Source organism: Aedes albopictus, chromosome 1 (genome assembly GCF_035046485.1).
Source record: "Aedes albopictus strain Foshan chromosome 1, AalbF5, whole genome shotgun sequence".
Taxonomy (NCBI): Eukaryota; Metazoa; Arthropoda; class Insecta; order Diptera; family Culicidae; genus Aedes; species Aedes albopictus.
This window is the reverse complement of record NC_085136.1, coordinates 116,252,556-116,275,025: the sequence shown is the minus strand read 5'-3', so window position 1 is coordinate 116,275,025 and position 22,470 is coordinate 116,252,556. Positions and strand designations below refer to the sequence as shown.

At 38.9% G+C, this 22,470-nt stretch overlaps 1 protein-coding gene across 2 annotated transcripts in view; it reads left to right on the top strand.

Annotated features, from left to right (window-relative positions):
- LOC109402218 (leucine-rich repeat flightless-interacting protein 2) overlaps nt 1-22,470 on the top strand; it is a 445,842-nt gene that overhangs the window by 297,618 nt on the left and 125,754 nt on the right. The window contains exon 1 of one of the 2 annotated variants that reach the window (XM_062845228.1): nt 8,490-9,690. The exons of the other annotated variant lie outside the window; for it this stretch is intronic. Coding sequence (XP_062701212.1) covers nt 9,547-9,690 — 144 coding nt within the window. The 5' untranslated portion in view covers nt 8,490-9,546. Of the gene's footprint in view, nt 1-8,489; nt 9,691-22,470 lie in introns of those variants that run through there. 2 annotated transcript variants of the gene reach the window in all.

Sequence of the window (22,470 nt, the reverse complement as noted above, 5' to 3'; positions counted from 1 at the left end):
ATTTGCGGAGAATTCAGGATCTGAATCAAACTGAAAATGACCGGAAACGACAATTCTCGTTATTTTCTACAAACTAAGAGCTAATTTGATGACAAAATTCAAGCATTCACGTTTATTGGATACACGCTAAGAAAATGTTACTCTAAAATGAGTAAGATTCACACAAAACTGAGCTAAACTGGAACAGCTCAAAAAATGAGTAAATTGCATTTCCAGCGATAGCGCTGGCCCAAGTGCAAAAATCCAACTGGTTTAAGCCGTATAATATTCTTCGCATCATCAAGAATATTATACGGCTTAAACTGATGAGCTTTCCGCACTTGGGCCAGCGCTATCGCTGGAAAAAAAATTTACTCAATATTGAGTTGTCCCACTTTAGCTCGAAAATGAGTGAATTTTCTGACCGTGTAGGCAAGTTTGAGGTTAGAAAATCGACACCAGAAAATTTTTGATAGACGTTTCTCCAAGTCTTTTACTGGATTTCTGAAAATTTTCTAGCAAGACACTTGGCAGCTTTATTTTCAGAACTTTGGCATGTATTGACAATATTTTTGATAAATTCCTTCCAGGCACTCTTGTCAATTTGGAAGGAGTTGTGTGTTGTTCACCTGATTTCGAGATCAGTGATAGATTAGATTCCTTCTCTGGTATTAAGAAAAGCCACAGAAATATTAGTAAGATTTCTTCTGAGATTTTTTAACGTATTCATTGAAGATACATTGCAGACGCCTTGTATGGTAAGGACTTGTGAGCATCCATTACGAGTTCTTGGAAAAATATGATATTTATTAGGAAAGTTTTGGCAGACTTGTTCCATCATTCTTCGCGAATATCTGAGGCGGTTTTAGCTGGATTCAAGGTGCCGGCTGGATAATGGAAATATTACTCTCAATGCCTTGGAGCACCTTACAATAGTTCAGTTGTTCTAATTCAGTCGAATTATTTTTCAGGAAATAGGTAATGCACTTTCTTGAAGTGTTGCGGTGCACTTGTCATGGCTTCGCGGTGCATCAAGTGCACCGCGGTGCACGATCTGAAAACCGCTGGCTTATATGATGCCATCGGCCTTCCGGACACACTTCGAGGCATTATTGATATTTTTATCCCAACAGTAGAAGAATATCTTCGGAATTTGACACAATCATGGCCCCTCCTTGCTTCGCTCATATCTTTCGATGGCTAATTCATCAAGTGAGGTACAAGATATGATCACTGTGCTACAGTGGAACTGTCATAGTTTAAAACCTAAATTAGACCTGTTTAAGTTTTTGATTCACAACTCAGATTGTGATATATTTGCACTTTGTGAAACATGGCTCTCTTCTGAAGATGAACTCAACTTCCACGATTTCAACATAATTCGCCAGGATAGAGATGACCATTACGGGGGAGTACTCTTGGGGATCAAAAAATGTTACTCATTTTATAAAATTCCAATCCCGACTCATCCTGGCATAGAAATTGTCGCTTGCCAAATAAACGTAAAGGGTAAAGATCTTTGCGTAGCTTCCGTTTACATTCCTCCAGGTATTTCAATTAACCGCCGTCATCTTTGGAATGCTGTTTCTGCACTATCACATCCAGTTTTAATTCTGGGTGATATGAATTCACATGGTACTGGGTGGGGCGAGCCATATGACGATCGCAGAGCGGCTATTTTCTATGATTTGTGCGACGATTTCACTTTGAACGTTTTGAATACAGGTGAAGTGACACGCATTGCATCCGACGGTAAAGAAAGTCGGCTTGACCTTTCTTTGGGATCAAGTTCACTATCATTCGATTGCTCGTGGAAGGTGATCGAAGATCCTCATGGTAGTGATCACTTGCCCATTATAACCACCATAAAACATAATTGCGAAAGGTCAGACGAGCCAATTCAGGTTCCTTTTGACCTCACTAGGAATATCGATTGGCAAAAGTATGCAGAAGCGGTATCTTTTGGGGTTGAATCATCCAATCCTCTCCCACCTTTGGATGAGTATCGATTCCTGTCTGAACTGATTTACAGAAGTGCATTAGAATCACAAAAACGACGCGTTCCAGGTGCAACCTTCAAAAGAAGACCAGCCACACTTGGCTGGGATGATGATTGCACTCAATTGTATCTTAAAAAATCTGATGCCTTCAAAGCTTTTCGTAGGCATGGCACCTCGGATCTTTATCAAGAGTACGCAAAGCTTGAAAGACAACTGAGTAACTTGCTAAAAGCGAAAAAGCGTAGTTATTGGCGACACTTCATTGAGGGTCTCTCAAGAGAAACTTCGATGACAACGCTTTGGAGAGTGGCTCGCAACATGCGAAACCGCTCATCTTCTAATGAGAGTGACGAATACTCCAACCGTTGGATATTCAGCTTCGCGAAAAAAGTCTGCCCAGACTCAGTCCCAGCACCACCGATTTCTTGGGAATCAATCTCAAGAGACGGTTCTCTGGACAGACCATTCTCAATGCTGGAATTTTCTATAGCTCTTCTTTCATCAAACAATTCTTCTCCGGGACGCGATATGACAAAGTTCAATCTTCTTAAGAATCTCCCAGATATCGCAAAAAGACGATTACTAGACCTGTTCAACTCATTCATGGAGAACAACATCGTTCCGCATGAATGGAGACAGGTCAAAGTAATAGCTATTCAAAAGCCTGGTAAACCAGCGTCTGATCATGATTCATACCGCCCAATTGCTATGTTATCATGTTTAAGGAAATTGTTGGAAAAAATGATCTTATCGCGACTTGACCATTGGGTTGAATCGAATAACTTGCTTTCAAATACACAATTCGGGTTCCGCAAGGGCAAAGGAACAAACGATTGTCTAGCGTTGCTTTCAACAGATATTCAACTGGCCTTTGCGGAAAAGGAGCAATTGGCTTCAGTTTTCTTGGATATTAAGGGCGCTTTTGATTCAGTTTCCATAGAAATATTGTCAGAAAAACTGCACAATAGTGGACTACCCGGACTTTTAAACAATTTCTTGTATAATTTGTTGTCAGAAAAACATATGAGCTTCAATCTCGGACAACTGACAACTTCCAGAATTAGCTACATGGGCCTACCCCAAGGCTCATGTTTAACCCTCTAATACCCAACCCCGCCTTTAGACGGGGTATAGTTTGAGCATTTTTGTAATTTTTGTTTCGTGGGAAATCAAAATTTTTATATTTTTGGTGGATATTTAGGACTGTTTTGTATATCTCAAAATGGTTTTTGGAGTATTTTAAAGCGTATTTAATTTTTTTTTAAATCATTGAAAAATTGATGTTTTAGTCACCTTCTAGAAGTCATTGTTTATTTTGTATTAAATCCTTACAATTAACAAATTTTAAATTTTTCCCAAATCATTCTATCCTAGTTTCATAGTTTAAGAAAATCGAATACACTCTTAAATTATTTTTCTTAAAATTACACGGAAAATAAAATTTTCTATGAAAAAAAAATAAAATAAATATATTTTAACAACAATCATAAAATCTCAAAATGTTTTCATCTAAAAAAATCCGTAACCTGAATAGGCTTCCAGGAAAAATATAAAACTGTGAGGATGTTCAAAAATAAAAATTAGAAAAATCAAAAACTGAAATTCAGGAAATCGAGAATTAAAAAGAATCATCTTCCAAAACATGTTTAAATCGATTTTAGATGACGAAAAATGATATTTAGATCAAAATCAAAAATTTGGGTATTAGAGGGTTAAGTCCCTTGCTTTATAATTTCTACGTGAAAGACATTGATTGCTGTCTGGAAGGACAATGCATGCTAAGACAACTTGCAGATGATGCTGTGGTTTCTCTCAAAGGCCCACATGCAGAAATGTTGCAAAGACCATTGCGAAATTCCTTAAACAATCTTTCCATTTGGGCAAGAAATTTAGGGATCGAGTTTTCTCCGCAAAAAACTCAATTGGTTGTGTTTTCTAGAAAGCGGAACCCAGCCCAACTGAAACTCAATCTTTTGGGAATAGAAATCGACCAATCTTTGACTTCGAAATACCTTGGGGTCTGGTTTGATTCAAAAGGCACTTGGGGTACCCAAATCAAGTATTTGGTGCAAAAATGTCAACAAAGGATCAATTTTCTACGCACAATTACCGGAACATGGTGGGGTGCTCACCCGGAGGACCTCATAAAACTTTACAAAACGACTATTCTCTCTGTTATTTAATATGGCTCTTTCTGTTTCCACTCAGCAGCAAACTGCCACCTATTAAAGTTGGAACGAATTCAATATCGTTGTCTGCGTATTGCCCTCGGCTGCATGCACTCAACGCATAATGCGAGCCTAGAGGTCCTGGCAGGGGTGAAACCTCTCCAGAACCGCTTCTGGGAGCTCTCGCTAAGGTTACTTATTAAGTGTGGAGTGAGCAACACACTTGTGATTGAAAACTTCGAAGAAATGCTCACTCTGAATACCCAGTCAAAATTTATGAGAATCTATCTTTTCTACATGTCATCTGACATAAGCCTCCCAGGTTATAATCCACCTCGTGTACACTTCACCAATGACAGTTCCTCTGTTAAATACGATCTGTCCATGAAACAAGCTATTCATGGAATTCCAGATCAACTTCGATGTATATCTATTCCTCGCATTTTTAACGAAAAGTACCAACATGACAATTCCTGTAAGAGATTCTTTACTGATGGATCTCGCATAAATGGATCCACTGGTTTCGGTGTCTTCAATGAAAATTCCACCGCCTTCCGCAAACTCCAGGAACCTTGCTCGGTTTATGTTGCTGAGCTGGCAGCAATCAACTTCGCTTTGGGGATGATTTCCAACATGCCCGTAGACCATTTATTCATCTTCTCGGATAGCCTTAGTTCTATTGAGGCACTCCGGTCGATGAAACCTGTAAAACATCCATCTTACTTTCTTACAAAAATAAGGGAGCAGATGGGTGCACTGGTCGAAAGATCATACAAGATTACCTTTGTATGGGTCCCCTCGCATTGCTCAATTTATGGCAATGAGAAGGCGGACTCTCTCGCAAAGGTGGGCGCTCAGGAAGGTGAGATCTATGATAGAAGAATTTCACATGATGAATTTTTCCATTTTGTTCGCCAGAGTTCTCTTCAAAGTTGGCAAAATGATTGGCGAGATGGCCAGCTGGGACGGTGGTTACATTCCATTATTCCTAATGTTTCCTTGCGAGCGTGGTGGCATGGTTTGGATGTAAGTCGAAATTTCATTCGCGTAATGTCAAGGCTTATGTCCAACCATTACTCGCTAGATGCGCATTTACACAGGATTAACCTCGCGTTGAGCAATGTTTGTACTAAGTGCGGTTCCGGTTATGATGACATCGACCACGTAGTTTGGCAATGCCCGGATAATGACGCCTCCAGAGCACTACTTTTGGATACCCTTGAGGCCCGAGGTAGACAACCCTTTGTTCTTGTGAGAGATGTGCTGGGCACTCGCGATGTCACTTATATGCTATGCATTTACGACTTTCTTCGTTTGTCTTGTATAAAGGTTTAATTCTCTTGTGTTTTCTCCCCCAGTTTTTTTTTTCTCTGTTTTCGTCTTTGTGTTGTTCCTGGCCATCCTGCAGACGAAAAGCCCGCTACAATCTGGTGCTGAATCACTATGAAGACAACGAACACGCCATTACGTTATACCTTCCGGATGAGCTTCAGAGAACCCTTACCCCCAGTCCTTACCACGCCCATCCTAAAAGCATATGTGACCCACTAATCTCGAGCTGCCACGAGTATCCTGGCTCCATCCCGTACTAACTATGTTGAATAAGAATCATATTTGTACATAAAATACAAAAAATGAGTTTTGGCTCCGCAAAGCGTTAAACGCGATTGAGCCCCAAATAAATGAACTAGTTAAAAAAAAAAAAAAACTCCGAATATCGTTAAGTTGCAGCTTTGTTTCATAGGAATTACAAATAACATCGTATTTAACATCGATTTATGGAGGCGGAGCTTACATATTCCTCACAAGTGGCAATACAGTCAGCTTGCATTAAATGTGCTATGTAACCCACATGAAACATCTTACTCTGGTTTGTTTGTTCAGATTAGGTTCCAAATGTGTTGCGGAAAACTTGCGCGTCTTTTCATTTTGACAGCTTTCTAACTTGTGGCACAGAGCTTCTGGTGTATTGTGTAAGGTGAGTGGTTAATACTCCTGGTGTCCATGGTTCGAGTCTGAATATATTTTTTCATTTTTTTATCATTCCCCCTAGCTCAAGTTGCACAACGATTTAAAATTTGCGCTTTTTGCGTTTCAAAAAAGAAGGAATTGTGTTCTGTTGTCGTTAATTTGAACAGTGAATAAATTGCACTGATGTTGCTGGTACTGGCTTTGAAACAAGTCGTGTTGCTTGGGTCAGGCATTACGTATGTCTAAGAAGTTCCCCAGAATTTTTTTTAAACATTCTTTTACAAATAACAACATGAATTCATCCCGAAAGAACTCCAGGTATTCCTCCAGGATTTCCTTCTGAAATTTCTTCAACAAATTTTTGAAGAAATTCCTGGAAGTATTCTTGCAGGAATTCTTGGGAAAATTCGTGAAAGAATTTGTCAAGGAATTCCTGGAGAAATTCCTAGAGAGACTTTTGGTGGAATTATTGAAAGCAGTCTTGGAGGTATTCCTGAAAAAAATCTAGGAAGGGAATTCCGGAAGGAGGTGTTAAAGGAATTCTTGGTGAATGTCTTGGAGGAATTTCTGGAGGAATTTTTGAAGGAATTCCTGGGCGATTTCTGTAAGAATTTCTGGAAGAATTTTGAAGAATTTTCTGGAAGAATTCCTGAAGATACTTATTGAAAAAATCCCTGGAGGTATTTATAAAGGAATCCCTAGTGAATCCAAAGTGAAATTCCTGGTGAGATTCTTTGAGAGAAGTTTGGAGAGAAATATTCGGACAAGTCTGGGAGAATCAGAGCTCCTGTAGAAATTTTTGAAGGAATTTCTGGAGAAATTCCTGGACGGATTCTTGCAGGAATTCTTAGTAGAAGTCTGGGAGGAATATCTGGAGAAATTCTTGGAAAAATTCCCGGAGGATTTTTTTTTTTTGGAGTAATCTATGATGGAATTCTTGATGAAATTCTTAACAGAATTCTTGGAATAATTCCAGGAGAAATTCTTGGAGGATTTTTTGGAAGAAGTCTCGGAGCAGTTCCTGATGAAATTCCTGAAGGAATTCTCGGAGGAATCCCTGGAGTTGTCCCAGGGGTATTTTCTTGAGGAATTTCTGGAGGTTTCCTGAAGAATATTGGAGGTATACAGGAAGGAATTTCTAGAGGATTTTTTGATGAATTCTTGAACGAATTTCTTTAAAAAAAATCTGGCGAAATTCCTGAAGGGATTCTTAGCAAAAGCTTAAGAGATGAAATTCTTGGGAAAATGTATGTAGGAATTTTTGGAAAAAATCTTGGAGGGACGTTTGGGGGAACTCTAGGTAGATGTCTTGGAGGAAATCCTACATGAATTCTTAGAGGAATTCTTGAAGATATTATAAGAGGAATTCCTGGTGAACTTCCTGAAGCAATTTCACGAGTAATTTCAAACCACACAAATTTTTCAACTTTGAAATTTCTTCAAAAGTTTCACACATTTTTAAATGTGTACTAGAGTGGGTCAACGTTGTATGGAAAAACTTTAAATTTGATCGTATCAACCCGGAACAAAGGTTTTTTAAATCTATATGAGCATCCAAAATAACTGTGCAAAATTTGGGAGCGATTGGTTGCGTCCCCGTATTTCGCATTGCGATTGAAATTTGTATGGAAGTTAGTATAGGAAAACGTACTTTTTTGCATTTTACTCATAAATTGAATTCTTTTGTCCCATACCATGTAACTAATGACGTTAAAGTATAGCCTTGGATATGCCGAAAAACTTTGCCAAAGAGCGCAAAATGATCCGACGCTTGTGAAAAAAGTTATTCGCCTGGTAACTTAGACCAAAAATTGAGATTTTATTATTGATGTTATTCCTTTACATGTTGAATGTTAAGCACCACCGGGCAATCTGTACGTTATAACTTTTTAAGCAAGTGTCGGATCACTTTGAGGTCTTCGGCAAAGTTTTTCGGCATATCCTAGGCTATACTTTATCGTCATTGGTTAGATTGTTTTAGACGAAAATTTTCAATTTATGAGAAAAATGCAAAAAAGCACGTTTTCCCATACTAAATTCCATACAAATTTCAATCGCAATGCGGAATACGGGAAAGCAATCAATCTCTCCCAAATTTTGCACAGTTACTTTGGACGCTAAAATGAATCGAAAAAGCTTTGTTCCGAAAAATCGACTTTGTTGACCCAGTCTAATGTGTACAATATGTCTCCACAAAAAAAGTTCCAATGTATTTAAATCGAAGACATGTTATGAAGACAATTGCATACTGGAAGGATTTCTTGTTTTTCGTGAAGCTGCGTGAGACATATGTATAAGTGCTCCGTCACATTAGAAGCCTACGAACCCCCGTGCACCGCTCCTAAATTGATGCTGCGCTACCGCGGACGACGAATGGAATGGTAGAACGGTGATGATGTTGATTTTTTCTGTCTACCCCAGTTAGTATGTACTCCCTTTCGGCGGGCGGACGACGGATGAATCCCAACAACAAGGGTCCATTGCCAGACAGAAGCGCAGTCGATGTCACGAGCCAAACACCGCACCGAGCCATTAGTTTTTCGTCAGCTTCCGAACGGTTCGGTTGGGTGTGTAGTTCTTCCTGTCTTGGTTTGGCCCTGTAGTAGCTGGAGCCTTGGAAGTGTGGTTTACTTGCCCAGGATAGACAGGAAATGTGTGTGCAGATTGAATGCATGGTACTGCTGGCTGTTGTGTAATGGCTGATGTTCGGTGAAGTGACGAAGAATTCAGGGCATCGTAATGCTCCAGTGTGGACCGGTGTAGACAAAGAATGAGATGACGGTAGAGAGCGCCCGTCCTGTACATATTCGCGTTTGACAACGCATTTGGAAGTTAGTGCAATTTTATTGTTTCCGATTGTGGTTTTTCGGTTCGAATCCTGTACATATTCCGCGCCCTGAAGTGGTGCTTCGATCGCGGATTTTTTCGCAGCTCATGTGGTGAGAGAATAAAAGACTTAACCCAGTTTGTAATAAATAGCTACGCGTGTACAAATCACGAAAATCAGCCGACAGTTCGGACGAAACGCCACCAGAAGAAATTTTGTCGCCAGTTCGTGTCGGTCATTTGCCCTATCTAGAACAGCTAATAGATTTAGTAGATCTTAACCGTAAGGCTATACGCAAAACGTGTACATTACAGCTATCGATAAAGGACCAGTTAGGTGTTAACGAAACCGTGCTCGTCCGGTTGAACTTAGTAGCTTGTACGTTGTTGGTAGACAGACAGACGTTCACGCCGAGTGTCTGCTACCACCACACCACATAGTAGTCATTGATACCACCCACAACCCTCACCGTCATTGTCCGTGTCATCATCGTCATCGAAATCGTCTGGCTCGGAAATCGCAGTGAGAAATTTCGGACTGCGGTCGTGTGCAAATAAAAACAAAAAAAAAGGATAACAAAAACCCTCTCCGCGCGAAGAGTATGGTGCAGCTCAAGGTTCAAAGCCCTCTCGTCGCGGGCAAGTTCATCGTGGTGAAGCAGCGGTGGGGACCCTCGCTCAGCGACTGTCTGGAGATCCAGGCCAGCTTCCAAAAAGGGTTGGCCGTCAAAGGCACTTGGAAATGTGTAAGTACTCACACCGGCAGCCAGCCGGGCCAACCGGCGTGGTTGATTTTTGTGCTTTTGGCTCGTGTCGTGTCTTCATTACGTACCGTCCGTCTGCTCTGCAAAAGAGTCCTATGGGTGGGTAGTGCGATGGAAAGATTAGTTAGTTGGGATCGTTTTAGGAATGGAGGGTGTCTAAAAATAAATGGTTTCAATTTAGCGGCGACGACAGTGTGCATAATGTTGCATTTTTTTCTGCGAAGCAAAACTGGAGTCGGGTGCTATTGTAGTATCTTTGGCATGATGTAAAATGTGTGCATTTGTTAGGACTTTTATTGGTGGAAAACGTTTGGCAGATTATATTTGCAAAATATGGTAAATTTTAAAACATCGTCAACTACATACGCACATTTTTCATATTTTTTGTAGTGAATATAAAACCCCAAACATGGCTGCATATGAAAGCCTTAGGTATAAGATGTAACACAAAAAAAAATTGAAAAAAATCATTGAGTACATATTGAGATATAATGTTTTTAAAATGTGTTCAAAAATCTTATAAGTTTTACTAAAAGTTCTATAACTTTCAGAAAACTTCTTCGATCTCGCTCAAAATTTTAACAATGGAGCTTTTATATATGATTGGTCAAAATTTCAGCGTTTCTGATTGACGCATAAAAAAGTTATTAACATTTGAATGAAAAATTATTTTGACAAAAAATTTGCTGTACGGACAATTGTTTGATACACTGTAGCTTACCAAGCGTATAACTTTTTACGCAAGCATCGGATCACTTTGCAATCTTCGGCAAACTTTTTCAGCATATCCTAGACTTTACTTTAACGTTTCTAAACTAAATTCCGTACACATTTCAATCGCAATTTGCAGTACGGGGACCCAACCAATCGTTTCCAAAATTTTCACAGTTGTTTTGGGCGCTAGTATAGATTTAAAAAGCTTTGTTTCGGGTTGATGCGATCACATTTTAATTTTCCCCATACAACGTTGACCCACTCTATTATACAGCCATTCCATAGAAAAACGATATGGTGCAACTCCGATTGTCGTGAAACTTAATGCTTTTGTAGTTTATCGAAATAATAAGACCCATTTTTGTTTAATTTCGTCACCAATGACGGTGACTAATTTCTAAATAGGATGGTCCAAAAAACCAAAACTTTTCATAATCATAACTTTTGAACCAGTTGACCGATTTTAAACTTCTTTTCTTTGTTAGAAAGATTTTGCATTGAAGTTTTAAGGTCAAGCGTCTTTGCATCCCGCTTCAACAGTGTAGCAAGCTTCAATCAGCAGTGTGCTTTATATTATTCTGCTCTTGCTCACTTGTAATAAGCTTAAAATTAGGAGATCAGGTGCGCTGGTTTTGTTTACGAATAGATTTGTACCCTCGAAATCGTGAGTAGGTGTCTAAGTCGGTCATTGTGGCGGCTATTTTGGGATTCTAAGGAGTCTGTCCTTAAGGAAAAAAAACATTGAAGGGGGCAAAGTTTCTTCACGTTTTGATGGTCTCGGGACCAAAGAGGTACCCTGGTTTTATATTTTTAACAAAAAAATAGCTGTCCCGGCAAACTTTGTCTTGCCTACTGCGTTTTTTGACGTTCCAAGTTCAGGTCCCCGTCGAGTCCCCGCTCAAAATGTATGAAAAACCTTCATTGGGTGAAAAGTAACAGAACAAAACGACGACCCACGTATGCCACTGAATTTATATATATATGTATATATATATATATATATATATATATATATATATATATATATATATATATATATATATATATATATATATATATATATATATATATATATATATATATATATATATATATATATATATATATATATATATATATATATATATATATATATATATATTCAGGAAATTTGGAGTAACATACCAATAAATTAGGGATGTATGATTTTTAGTTTTTGAGATATACTTTTGAGATATTATTTTTTGAAAATAAAAGGCCAAATTTTCCTATATGTACAAAACATTTTTGAAATTTGATTATATTTTGAATCCTTATAAAACTATGGATATCAAAAACACCAGCAATCACTCAAAAAGCAATAAAAGGCATAGATTTACGAGCTAGTATAAAAATATATGTCTCTCAATATTCAAAAAGTCATATCTCAAAAACAAAAATAACATATACATGTCTCTGATTTTTTATATTATGCCAAATACCGTTTTGGTGCCGAGACTTTGAAAACGTGAAAAAAATCAAAATATGTGCATATTTGTTACATTTAAACACGAGTATTGTGTTGTTCTTTGCTGTGCATGCATCGCTCCTGTAAGGGATGAGTATGGCAGCATAATCGATCGCGTTCGCTATTGTCTCGAGTGAAAATCAAAACAATAGATGCGTGGGTGTTTAGTGTTCAGTATTGTGTTGTTCTTTGCTGAGTATTGTGTTGTTCTTTGCTGAGTATTGTGTTGTTCTTTACAGAGAAGAATATTAATCAAGGCAATTAGATGATCGGCATTGAACCACAAAAACCCCACAACAATTGGTGAGATCTTTCCAATATTATTTATTTATAAATAATTCTACTTCCGTATATTTACTTTATAGCTGCATATAAGTTGAAAATTCGCTATTTTCAACATCCTTTCATCTATTGGAAGATGCTTCAGTTCTGGGCTCTTTCTAAGTTGATGAAGGGATTTATAAATGCTTGCAAGGACTTGGCCAGGTGTGTGGAGCTGAGTGAATCTATGACATTGTAGATAGTAGCGACATCAGCAATGTCAATGGAAATATTCAACTTTGCAACTCCATCCAAGATTTGTGCAAGTATTCATGCTATGCTATGCTATGCTATTTGTTACATTTAAACACAATTTGGCACCTTCAAGGTAAGGTACCCCGGGGCAAGTGAGACCTACAGCTATAATTTATTTTATTTTTTTATTTTTAAGGCAAACATTCTTCATAGAAAACATAAGTATCACACCAACGGATACTTTGAATTCAAAAATTGTTATTGTTCTCACCATAAAGAGACCATATATGTTATTGTTGTTCATATGTAATTTTCAATTCACTAAGTGAGATTAACGTACTCTACTACATTCGTTGTTTAAAAAAAGAATAACAAATAAAGTAAAACTTTTTCAGTTTCAGGATAATATTTGGAGTTCTTGCAAATTATTTTAAGCGAAAAAACTGTTATTTATTTTCATTTATTACCTTTTGTTGACTGCTCTCACCCACCCCAGTGCATTTCAGCATCTGGGGCAAGTGAGACCTATGAGAGTAAACAAAACAATTTCATAGTTTGATCTCGCTTTCTTCAGCCTAAGTCGAAATTCACACAAAAGTGAAGTAAAAATTGGCGCCTTAAGTAATCAATCGTTGAATTATACTTAATTACTTCTATTCTGATGATGAATCTATTGTTTAAAATGGTAAAGTCTTTGATAGAACATATTTTTTTTCGAAATTATCTATTTTTTCATATTTTAGTTCAAGCGAATTCTATTATTTTATCGATTTTCGCTGCATAATGAGTTTGTCTGAATGTCAAGGAACCGAAAGTATCAAAAAATTGAAAAACGACTTATTCGGAGTTTACGATTTAAAAATTTTTATTTAATGATCGTAATATTATGTTAGGGAAAACATAACATCTGTAAATGTTGAAAAACCTTTTGGCGCGACTCATCAACTACGTTATATGAAAAGTAAGTTTGGAAGTTTGGAAATCTTTCGGCATTTAACCTTAGGGCGCTTTTTGTATAAATAAAATCAATTTGTTGCACGAGCTGCTAGAGTTACATATTTTTTTTTCTCAGTGATTCGTTATTATATGTGTTGCGTAATTTATGCACGATACCACAAACCTTTTACAACATAAATCGCTAAACATAGTTATTCGCATAACATATTTGTAATTTATGCCACCTTACATATATGCAGCAACTATATTAAGCCATTATTACAAAAAATCCGAATAGGTCCCACTTGCCCCGTGATACGGTGAAAATGAAGATCTGTTCCACTTTTCATAATATGCATAATATACAGAATTTAAAAATTTTGAAACAGTTTTAATGCCCATTACTAAAAAGAAATATACCAACAATGTATTTTAGAACCATTGGAATTTTAAAATTATTTATGTTTAGAATTTTTTGGCTTGACAAAACCAAACTAGCATTTTTTTAGGTCTCACTTTCCCCGGGGTACCTTATTTTTTCTTAAAATTACAATTCAATACCTTTCAGACAAAAAAAAGAAGTTTAAAATCGATCAACTGGTTCAAAAGTTACATTTATTTTTATTTTTTTGTGTTTTGGAACCTTGATGTTTTGGACCACCTTATCTGAAAATTGGTCACCCTAATGACATTATGAAATATACGGGTCCAATTATTTTTGACACACCAAGTTTCACGACAGTCGGAGTTGCACTATATCGTTTTTCTATGGAATGGCTGTATACCGTTTTTGTTTTCAAGATGTATCATGGAACGATCTCACCAAATGATCATCTATCCTTGCGCTTGGGGGCTGTCCATATACCACGTGGTCATTTTTTTGGGACTTTTCAACCCCCCCGCGTGGTCATTAGTCCATACAATTTTTTTTTCGTCCATACAAAACAGTCATTGGCCGAAACCCCCCCCCCCCTCATGACAACGTGGTTTATGGACAGCCCCTTACGTTTGATTAACTTGTCACAAAAGCGCACGAATCGAGTTACCGCGTCCAGCTAGTACACGAAGTCGTGACAATCGAGATATTTGCTAAATATGTTTAACCAAGTGTTTAACCGTGTCTCCATGACATTTCCTGTTGTTATGGTGGTCAACAACGCTTAGGGATGTACTTGATTTAATTTGCTCGAACCGCATTGAAATTATCTAAATCTTGAGAGAGAAATTTTCAGTTAAGAAATAATTTAAATATACTATTTGAAAAGTGGAGATGGCCCTGATCAGAACATGTTCTATTAGGGTCTGTCTGTTTTTTGTAAGATAAAGCAAAAATTAAGTTTATATTTTTGTAGTGGTCGTAGGTATATCAGTGATGGAACATGCCAAATTCGGCGTTTCGCAATTATCATCTTTTTCTTTCTCTTTTTTATCTATCTCATTTATTTGAGGCTCAACCGGAGTAGTGTGCGGTAGTTCGGCAGCAGCAAAGTTTCGCGCGCTCGCTTTGCTAGATTTTTGCGATGTTTTTTTCTTTCTTCTCTGCGGGGCACCGACGACGGGACGGAGTGTGTGAAGGAGATTTCGTCCGGGTGCCGGTGTCACGCGCTTTTGCTTCGGTCGTTCGTTTATTTTTCGTTTTCTATTTGGAAGTGAGCATTTCGGAGTGCGCGGTAGATGCGTCGTGGGTCGAGTCGGTTCTTGATTTTTCGCTTCCCATCGCGTTGCAGTGTGAACGAGAAAGAAAAACGAGTCGATTTTTGATTTTTCGCTTCCCATCGCGCTGCAGTGTAAACGAGAACGAATAAAATCGACGCGGTCGACGTCGAATTCAGTGTGCGGTGGATGCGTCGTGGGTCGAGTCGGTTTCGGATTTTTCGCTTCCCATCGCGCTGCAGTGTGAACGGAGTGAAAAGTGTCGGTTTGGGCTCGCCGGTCGACAAAAAGTAATCCGGCAGCCTCCTGTCACGCGGCCATGTTTTTGAGGTCAGCATCAAAATCCAGGAACGATTATTGTCTGTGGCTGAATCATATCAATAACAATTATAAATTTTATGTAAACTTTATTTCCGTGACGAAGACGAGCTGATACTATTATGACTTCATTTTTAAATAAATAATTGCGAAATTAAAAATCATGTTTTGCTTAAACTAACGAACTTAAAAGGTGAAAAAAAAAGTTGGTTGTGAAAAAAAGTTTCGCCGCTTTTGATTTTTGCTCCTGGAATTATGTTTGTATACAAACTTTGCGCTGTCATGGGGAACCAAGCTACCGAGCCGCCGCTATTGTGTTCAACGAGGCGGCTGGAAGTGGGAACCAGAGATGTTGGCTCGTTATTTTCCTGTGGGGCAGTATTGCAGTGACAGGAGGCTGTAATCCGGGCGCTGACAAGCGAGCGGTTTTTAGTTTCGCGCGCAAACGGCATTCTTGATGGTGATGCAACGACGAAGCATCAGTAGTGAAAAGTGTTGGTTCGGGCTCGCCGGTCGAGGTTCGAGGAATATAAAACCGGGCGCCGTCAAGTGAGTCGCGTTCAGTGTATTTCTATGTGGAATAGACTAAAGGTTTCTGCTCCCTAGTGGAGTGGAGACTAGGGGTCGCAGTACCGACCACTTTTGGTGAGTACCGGTATTTCGGTACTGAGGCTCACAGTACCGGTAGTACCGGTAAAATACCGGTACTGGGGAATTTTCACAAAAATGAAGAGTAATATATTTGGTACAATAAAATCTACCATTTATCAGACTTTTGTGAATTCCGGTTTTCAGGGATACCACAAAATCAGACCCTGAAGTTCTGAATTGAACAAAAAATGTGGATAAATAAAAAATATAGAAATAAATTAGTTGTATGAAACAGTTTTAGAAATATTGTTTAGCTTCTGAGAAGTTTGACAGGCAGTACCTTAGCCAGTCTGAAATAAAACAGGAACAACCTTACATATAGCAAAATCAAGTAGATAACTGCTAGGTGAAGACAGAAGAGTATTGAACTGTTTTTTCCTTGATTCCTTCAAAAACTGAAAACAAACAAGAAACCCTAATCAAACTAGTTTTATTTAAATCTAGTAAATCCCATTTTTGCACTTTCTCATCGTTATAGACTGTTTTACCTCACGCAAACCTGCCAGGAAAAGGCCTATTTTCTCACACCAAATTAGGCTGACACAAATTTCGATTTTCTCTTATGTCACAATCCCAAACGGAAAATTTTGGTTGAAATTTGATATTTTGAGGGGGAACACATAAATTTTTCAATAAATTTAAATTTAAAAAGTCGTCGAAAAAATTTCTTAACAAATCCGATGAGTTTGACGATTTTGCCTAATTGTTTGAGTATTTTTTCATCAAATGCATTTAGTATTTATTTATATTTATTTTTTGAATGTTTTCGATTATTTCCATTACATATTGGCTATACTAATGACCGAATTTCAACACTTAGGGAGAGATTTCCCAGTACCGAAAGTATCGGTACCAACGCCCAGTCAGTACCGGTATTTCGGTACCAAAAATTGGTCGGTAATACCGGGATTTTCGGTACCGGTACTACCGGTACTACATCCCTAGTGGAGACGCGCGATATAATTTTCTTTTTGGCTAGTTTTTGCGTCGAAAAGTGGTCGGTTGTTAACGTCGGTTTGTAAATATTGATCCATTGTGAAATCATATCACCAACCATAGGTGACTCCCGGCCTGACAATGTACCTTACCCTACTAACAAAAAAATCCTTCCTGAGACAAACGTGGAGATGCAGCGATTCGCGGTCTTTATAACAACGTTTGTCTTACTAACATTCCCTCCCATCCTCGATGACCGTAAGGACGTGGCCGGCGCCGTTATTGTCCTTAATAAAGTTGAGAGCTCTCGAACTGTGTACATTGAGAATAGTAAGCTAGTCCCAAGCCCTATTCATTGGTTCCCTGTGCAATTTCGATTGCTCTGGTCAATCACGGAGTAGCAACTACGAATTGTGCGGTCATCTATGCTCATTAGTATGGGACAAACATCAAATTCTCGCTCCAGTCGACTTTTCTGATTCCATTTAGGTCCCATATGAACTGTACAAAATTTCAGCGCAATCGGTGAAACTATAATTTAGCGCAAGCGGTTCAAAGTTTGCATAGGATTTACTATGGGAAAAGTTACACTTTCAAATATAAAATCCCAGAGGTCGCCCTTTGTCTCCTTAATTCAAATCGATAAACGCTTCTTGTAGAAAAGTCATTTATGAAACTTTCCTTCGAAGACCGCAAAACGATTGGATGCTTGTGAAAAAAGTTATTGATTTATTACCGATTAGTAATCCAACGAACGGCTTTTTATTTTGTTTTATTAGCAGCACTGTAGCTGCTGCTTTGGCTGCTGCTGTTTCTGGGGGTGGTGATGCCTCCCGCCACCCCATGCAACAACGGCAGCAGCAGTGCTGCTGATAAAGCAAAACAAAAAGCCGTTCGTTGGATCACTAATCGGTAATAAATCAATAACTTTTTCCACAAGCATCCAATTGTTTTGCGGTCTTCGAAGGAAAGTTTCATAAATGACTTTTCTACAAGAAGCGATTATCGATTTGAATTAAGGAGACAAAGGGCGACCTCTGGGATTTTTTATTTGAAAGTGTAACTTTTCCCATAGTAAATCCTATGCAAACTTTGAACCGCTTGCGCTAAATTATAGTTTCACCGATTGCGCTGAAATTTTGTACAGTTCATATGGGACCTAAATGGAATCAAAAAAGTTGACTGGAGCAAGGATTTATTTTTTCCATACAAGCGAGTCCCATACTAATGCTCATGCTCATGCTCATTTATTTGAGGCTCAACCGCGTTTAACGCTTTACGGTGCCGTGTATAATTTTTGTAATTTATTTACAAATATCTTTAAGCTTAACTTAGTAAGAGACGGGGCCATGATACTCGTGGCAGCTCGAAGTTAGTAGGTCACATATGCTTTCAAGGATGGACATGGTAACGACTAGGGGTAAGGGTTCTGTGAAGCTCATCCGGGTACAACGTATTGGCATGTTCATTGTCTTTGTTGCGTTTCAGTACCAGATTGCAAAGGACTTTTCATCTGCCGGTTGGCCAGGAACAGCACAAAAAAAGGATAAGATGAAAAAAAAAAAAACTGAGGAAGAAAACGAAAAAGAATTAAACCTTTATACAAGATAAACAAAGAAAGTCGTAAATGCAAAACATATAAGTGACATTGCGGGTGCCCAACATATCTCTTACACAAGAACAAAGGGTTATCTACATCGGGCCTCAAGGGTATTCAATAGTAGTGCTCTGGAGGCGTCATTATCCGGACGCTGCCAAACTACGTAGTCGATGCCATCATCATCATAACCGGACCCGCACTTAGTACAAACATTGCTCACCGCTAGGTCAATCCTGTGTAAATGGTGGCTAGCGACTAATGGTTGGACATAAGCCCTGACATAACGCGAAAGCAATTTTGACTTATATGCTTATATCCAAACCATACTACCACACTCGCAAGAAAACATTAGGAACAATTGAATGTAACCATCGTTCCAGCTGATCATCTCGCCAATCATTATCATCTTCTTCCAAAAGCATATGGTTTTTGGAAGCATTTAGAAGTATGGCAGACGCCATTGTTGAATAAAAATAGAGGATCGCCAACACTCACACACTGAAGATGCCTGCTAGTCCCCAGAAGATATCTCATTGGTTCCTTGTGTAAGTGTAGCTGGTCTGGCCATACTGGACTATTATCTATGGGTGGCCAATAAATTTTCAGTTTTGACGCGATAGTCACGTGTTTCAACCATCACATCAGGTCTGGTGGATGATTGGGAGAGTAATTCGAAGGGATACAACAATAAAGTTATGTTCATCAGGGAAGTTCAAGTGATAATAGTAAAAGCTTTTGGCTGGAATGGTCTGCACAACCTTCTTCTTGCTAACTACAATGTTTTGAACTTTGGATTGAATAGAATGTTGTCCAGTGTCAGGGCAACATATTTCTGGTCACTTCATCCTTGTATATCTCGTGTTTTTTGCGCAAGGTAGAATCAAATATGATGTTATTATGTGTCTATAAACTACGACTCATAATTAGCTAGGTGGTGCGAACAGAAACGGTTTTATTTTTCAAGCTAGCTAACACACACCTACACACTCCCGGCACACATCTTGTAAACACGCACGAGCGTTCAATTTTCTTGCAACCACCTCTCGCAGCGCGGTTGTCAAACACGCCGTCGCGACGCTGTTCGGAAATGGTAAACATGATCAATCCACCATTATTCCGATTTTGTTCTCGTGATCAAAGTTTATTATTTTCCATTCGCGATGGAAATTTTGATGGATAGTTGTTACAAAATTAGCTAAAATAGGCATAAAACAATGTTAATCCTTCTTCTCGATTTCCAACGGCTTGGCAGCGGCAAATGAAGATATCGTGACAACAGTTTTGATTATATCCGCAGCACCTAGATAACAATACTCTTCAATCAATCACACAGGTTCAACAAGGCTTAACATAACCTCCATCTTCAATGTTTGGCTCCCGATGTTTGGCTCCCGATGAGAGAGCATATTGAGTCAGTCCGCGACACTCAGATAATTAGTCATCTCAGACCCTCATCCTCTCTCGTAGACTTTTACTTTTATGTTAGTCGGGAACTTAAATATTTAACGGTTCACTACGCTGCCCCTCTTGGCATGTCAGTCCCATGTCGTTTCTAATGTAAATCATATTTTTGTCACTCACGAGGTCATTTAAAATAAATTTGATATCTTTCCCGCCTCATTTCACAGCTACATGTACCACGATAAGGGTATGCAAGAATTGAATACATTTTTTTTTTGAAAAAAAAAAATTGGAGTTATAGTACAAAACGTAGGCGCTTTGAAAAACAACATGGGGCTGACATGCGAAGAGGGGCAGTACGGTAGTTGAAATTTTTAATTAGCTGTTACAAATTGTAAGATTTTCATTTTCAAGTTTCATGGGCGTTTGAGGAGGGTTTCTAAGGGGTTTCTTTTGGGGCTTTTAGGGAGTTTCAGGGTTTTTCCAAAAGAAATGCAAGGGATTTTCAGAGAGGTTTCAATGCGTTTCAGTGTTTCAGGTGTATCAGTAATATAGCCCCTGAAACCCCTTTAACTCTCTGCACGCTCCTGAAACCACTTGAAATTCCCTGAAACATCGTGGGGCCCCTGGAACAGCCCCGGAACGTGCGCCCCTGAAACTCTGAAAACGCGCTCCCTAAAACTTTATAGAACGCCCCTGAAACTGCCTGAGACCCCATTGAATACCCTGAAGCCCCATGGAACGCCACTGAAAGCTCTCGGAAAACCTTTCAAGCCATCTAAAATTTTCTGGAACACCCAATGAACGTCCTTGAAACTCCTTAAAAAATCTGAAACACTTTTCAAACTTTCTGGATCACCTTTGGAAACCTTGAAACCTCACAGAACGCTCATGAAACCCACTGGGACATCTTTAAACATCCCTGAAACGCCCATGTAACTCTTTCAAATCCCATGAAACGCTATGACTATCGTTATCCCATGAAGGTCGCTGAGACGCACTGAAACACCCCTGGAGCGCATCTGAAACCCCTTGAAGCCTCATAGAATACTTCTGGAACGTCCCTATACACAGCAAATAATTTTGTAATATCCAGGCGCGTAATTTCTGGCGACGTATCCAATTTCGAACGTAATTTCACTCGGTTACATCGTTTTCCAACAATTATCACACTCACCATGCACACCCTGGTTGGCACCGGAAAGTATCAACAAACCCATTCCAGCAGATACCTAGAAGCAGTATCATATTAATCACCATCCTTCTAACTCGGTGAAATAGCCGAGAGATAAGGGATAAGTCTCACAATCAGCGGATCAGTGTACGAATCCATGCCATTATTTTACTTATATATAATTCAAATATAGATCCGGTTCTAGCGATTGCTAGACCCACTTTCAAGCTGCGGCGGCTAATTTGTTGCATGAAAATGATGTAATTTTTACATCACTTTTACGACGCGACTGATGTGCAGCGAAAATGATGTGATATCACAAGAATTTTTTTGCTGTGTAGGCACAGCTGTAATGGCGTTGGTATTAAACATAACCATGCGGAGGGTGACGGGTTCGTTTCCCTGTCGGCCCAGGAACTTTTCGAATGGAGATTCCCTTGACTTCCTTGGCCTTGAGCATAGAATGTTTTCGTGCCTGCCACACAATATACACATGCAAAATGGTCATTGGCAGAGAAAGCTGTAAGTTAATAACTGGAAGTGCTCATAGCTGAGAAGCTACAACACTATTATAGAGCTCAACACTAAGCTGAGAAGCAAGGTTTTCCTGAGTGGAGACGTTACGCCAGGAAGAAGAAGAACTTCTGGAACGCCTCTGAAATCCTGAGAGGCCCTGATACCCCATTGAAATTCCAGGGATGCTTCTGAAATATTTAGAAATCCCTTAGAACATTTTCGAAACCCACTGAAACCCCATGAGACCCCTCACAGCAATTAATTTTGTAATATCCAGGCGCGTAATTTCTGGCGATGTATCCATTTTTGAATGTTATTTCACCCGATTACATCGTTTTCCAACATTTATCACACTTACCATGTACACCGTGGTTGGCAACGGAAAGCGTCGATAAACCCGTTTCAGCAGATACCTAGAAGCAGTATCATATTTATCGTGCTCATTCTAACTTGGTGAAACGGCCGATAGGTAAGAGATATGCCTCACAATCAACGGATCAGTGTACGAATCCATGCCAATATTTTACCTATAAGTAATTCATCTATCGATTCGGCTCTATAGCGATTGTTAGACCCACTTTCAAGCTGCGGCGGCTAATTTGCTGCGTGGAAAGAATGTAATCTGTACATCACTTTTACGACGCGACTGATGTGCAGCGAAAATGATGTAATATCACAAGATTTTTTTTTTTTTTGCTGTGCTGTAACACCCCTAGAAACCTCTGGAACACTATTGCGCCAGTCATGAAACACTATTGCGCCGTCTACAAATTTCGTAACACTGTAGAGGGAGGAGGGAGTACAACCGAGCGTTACGGCCCATGCAAAAAATTTAGGATTTTCCTACAAAATAGAGTAACG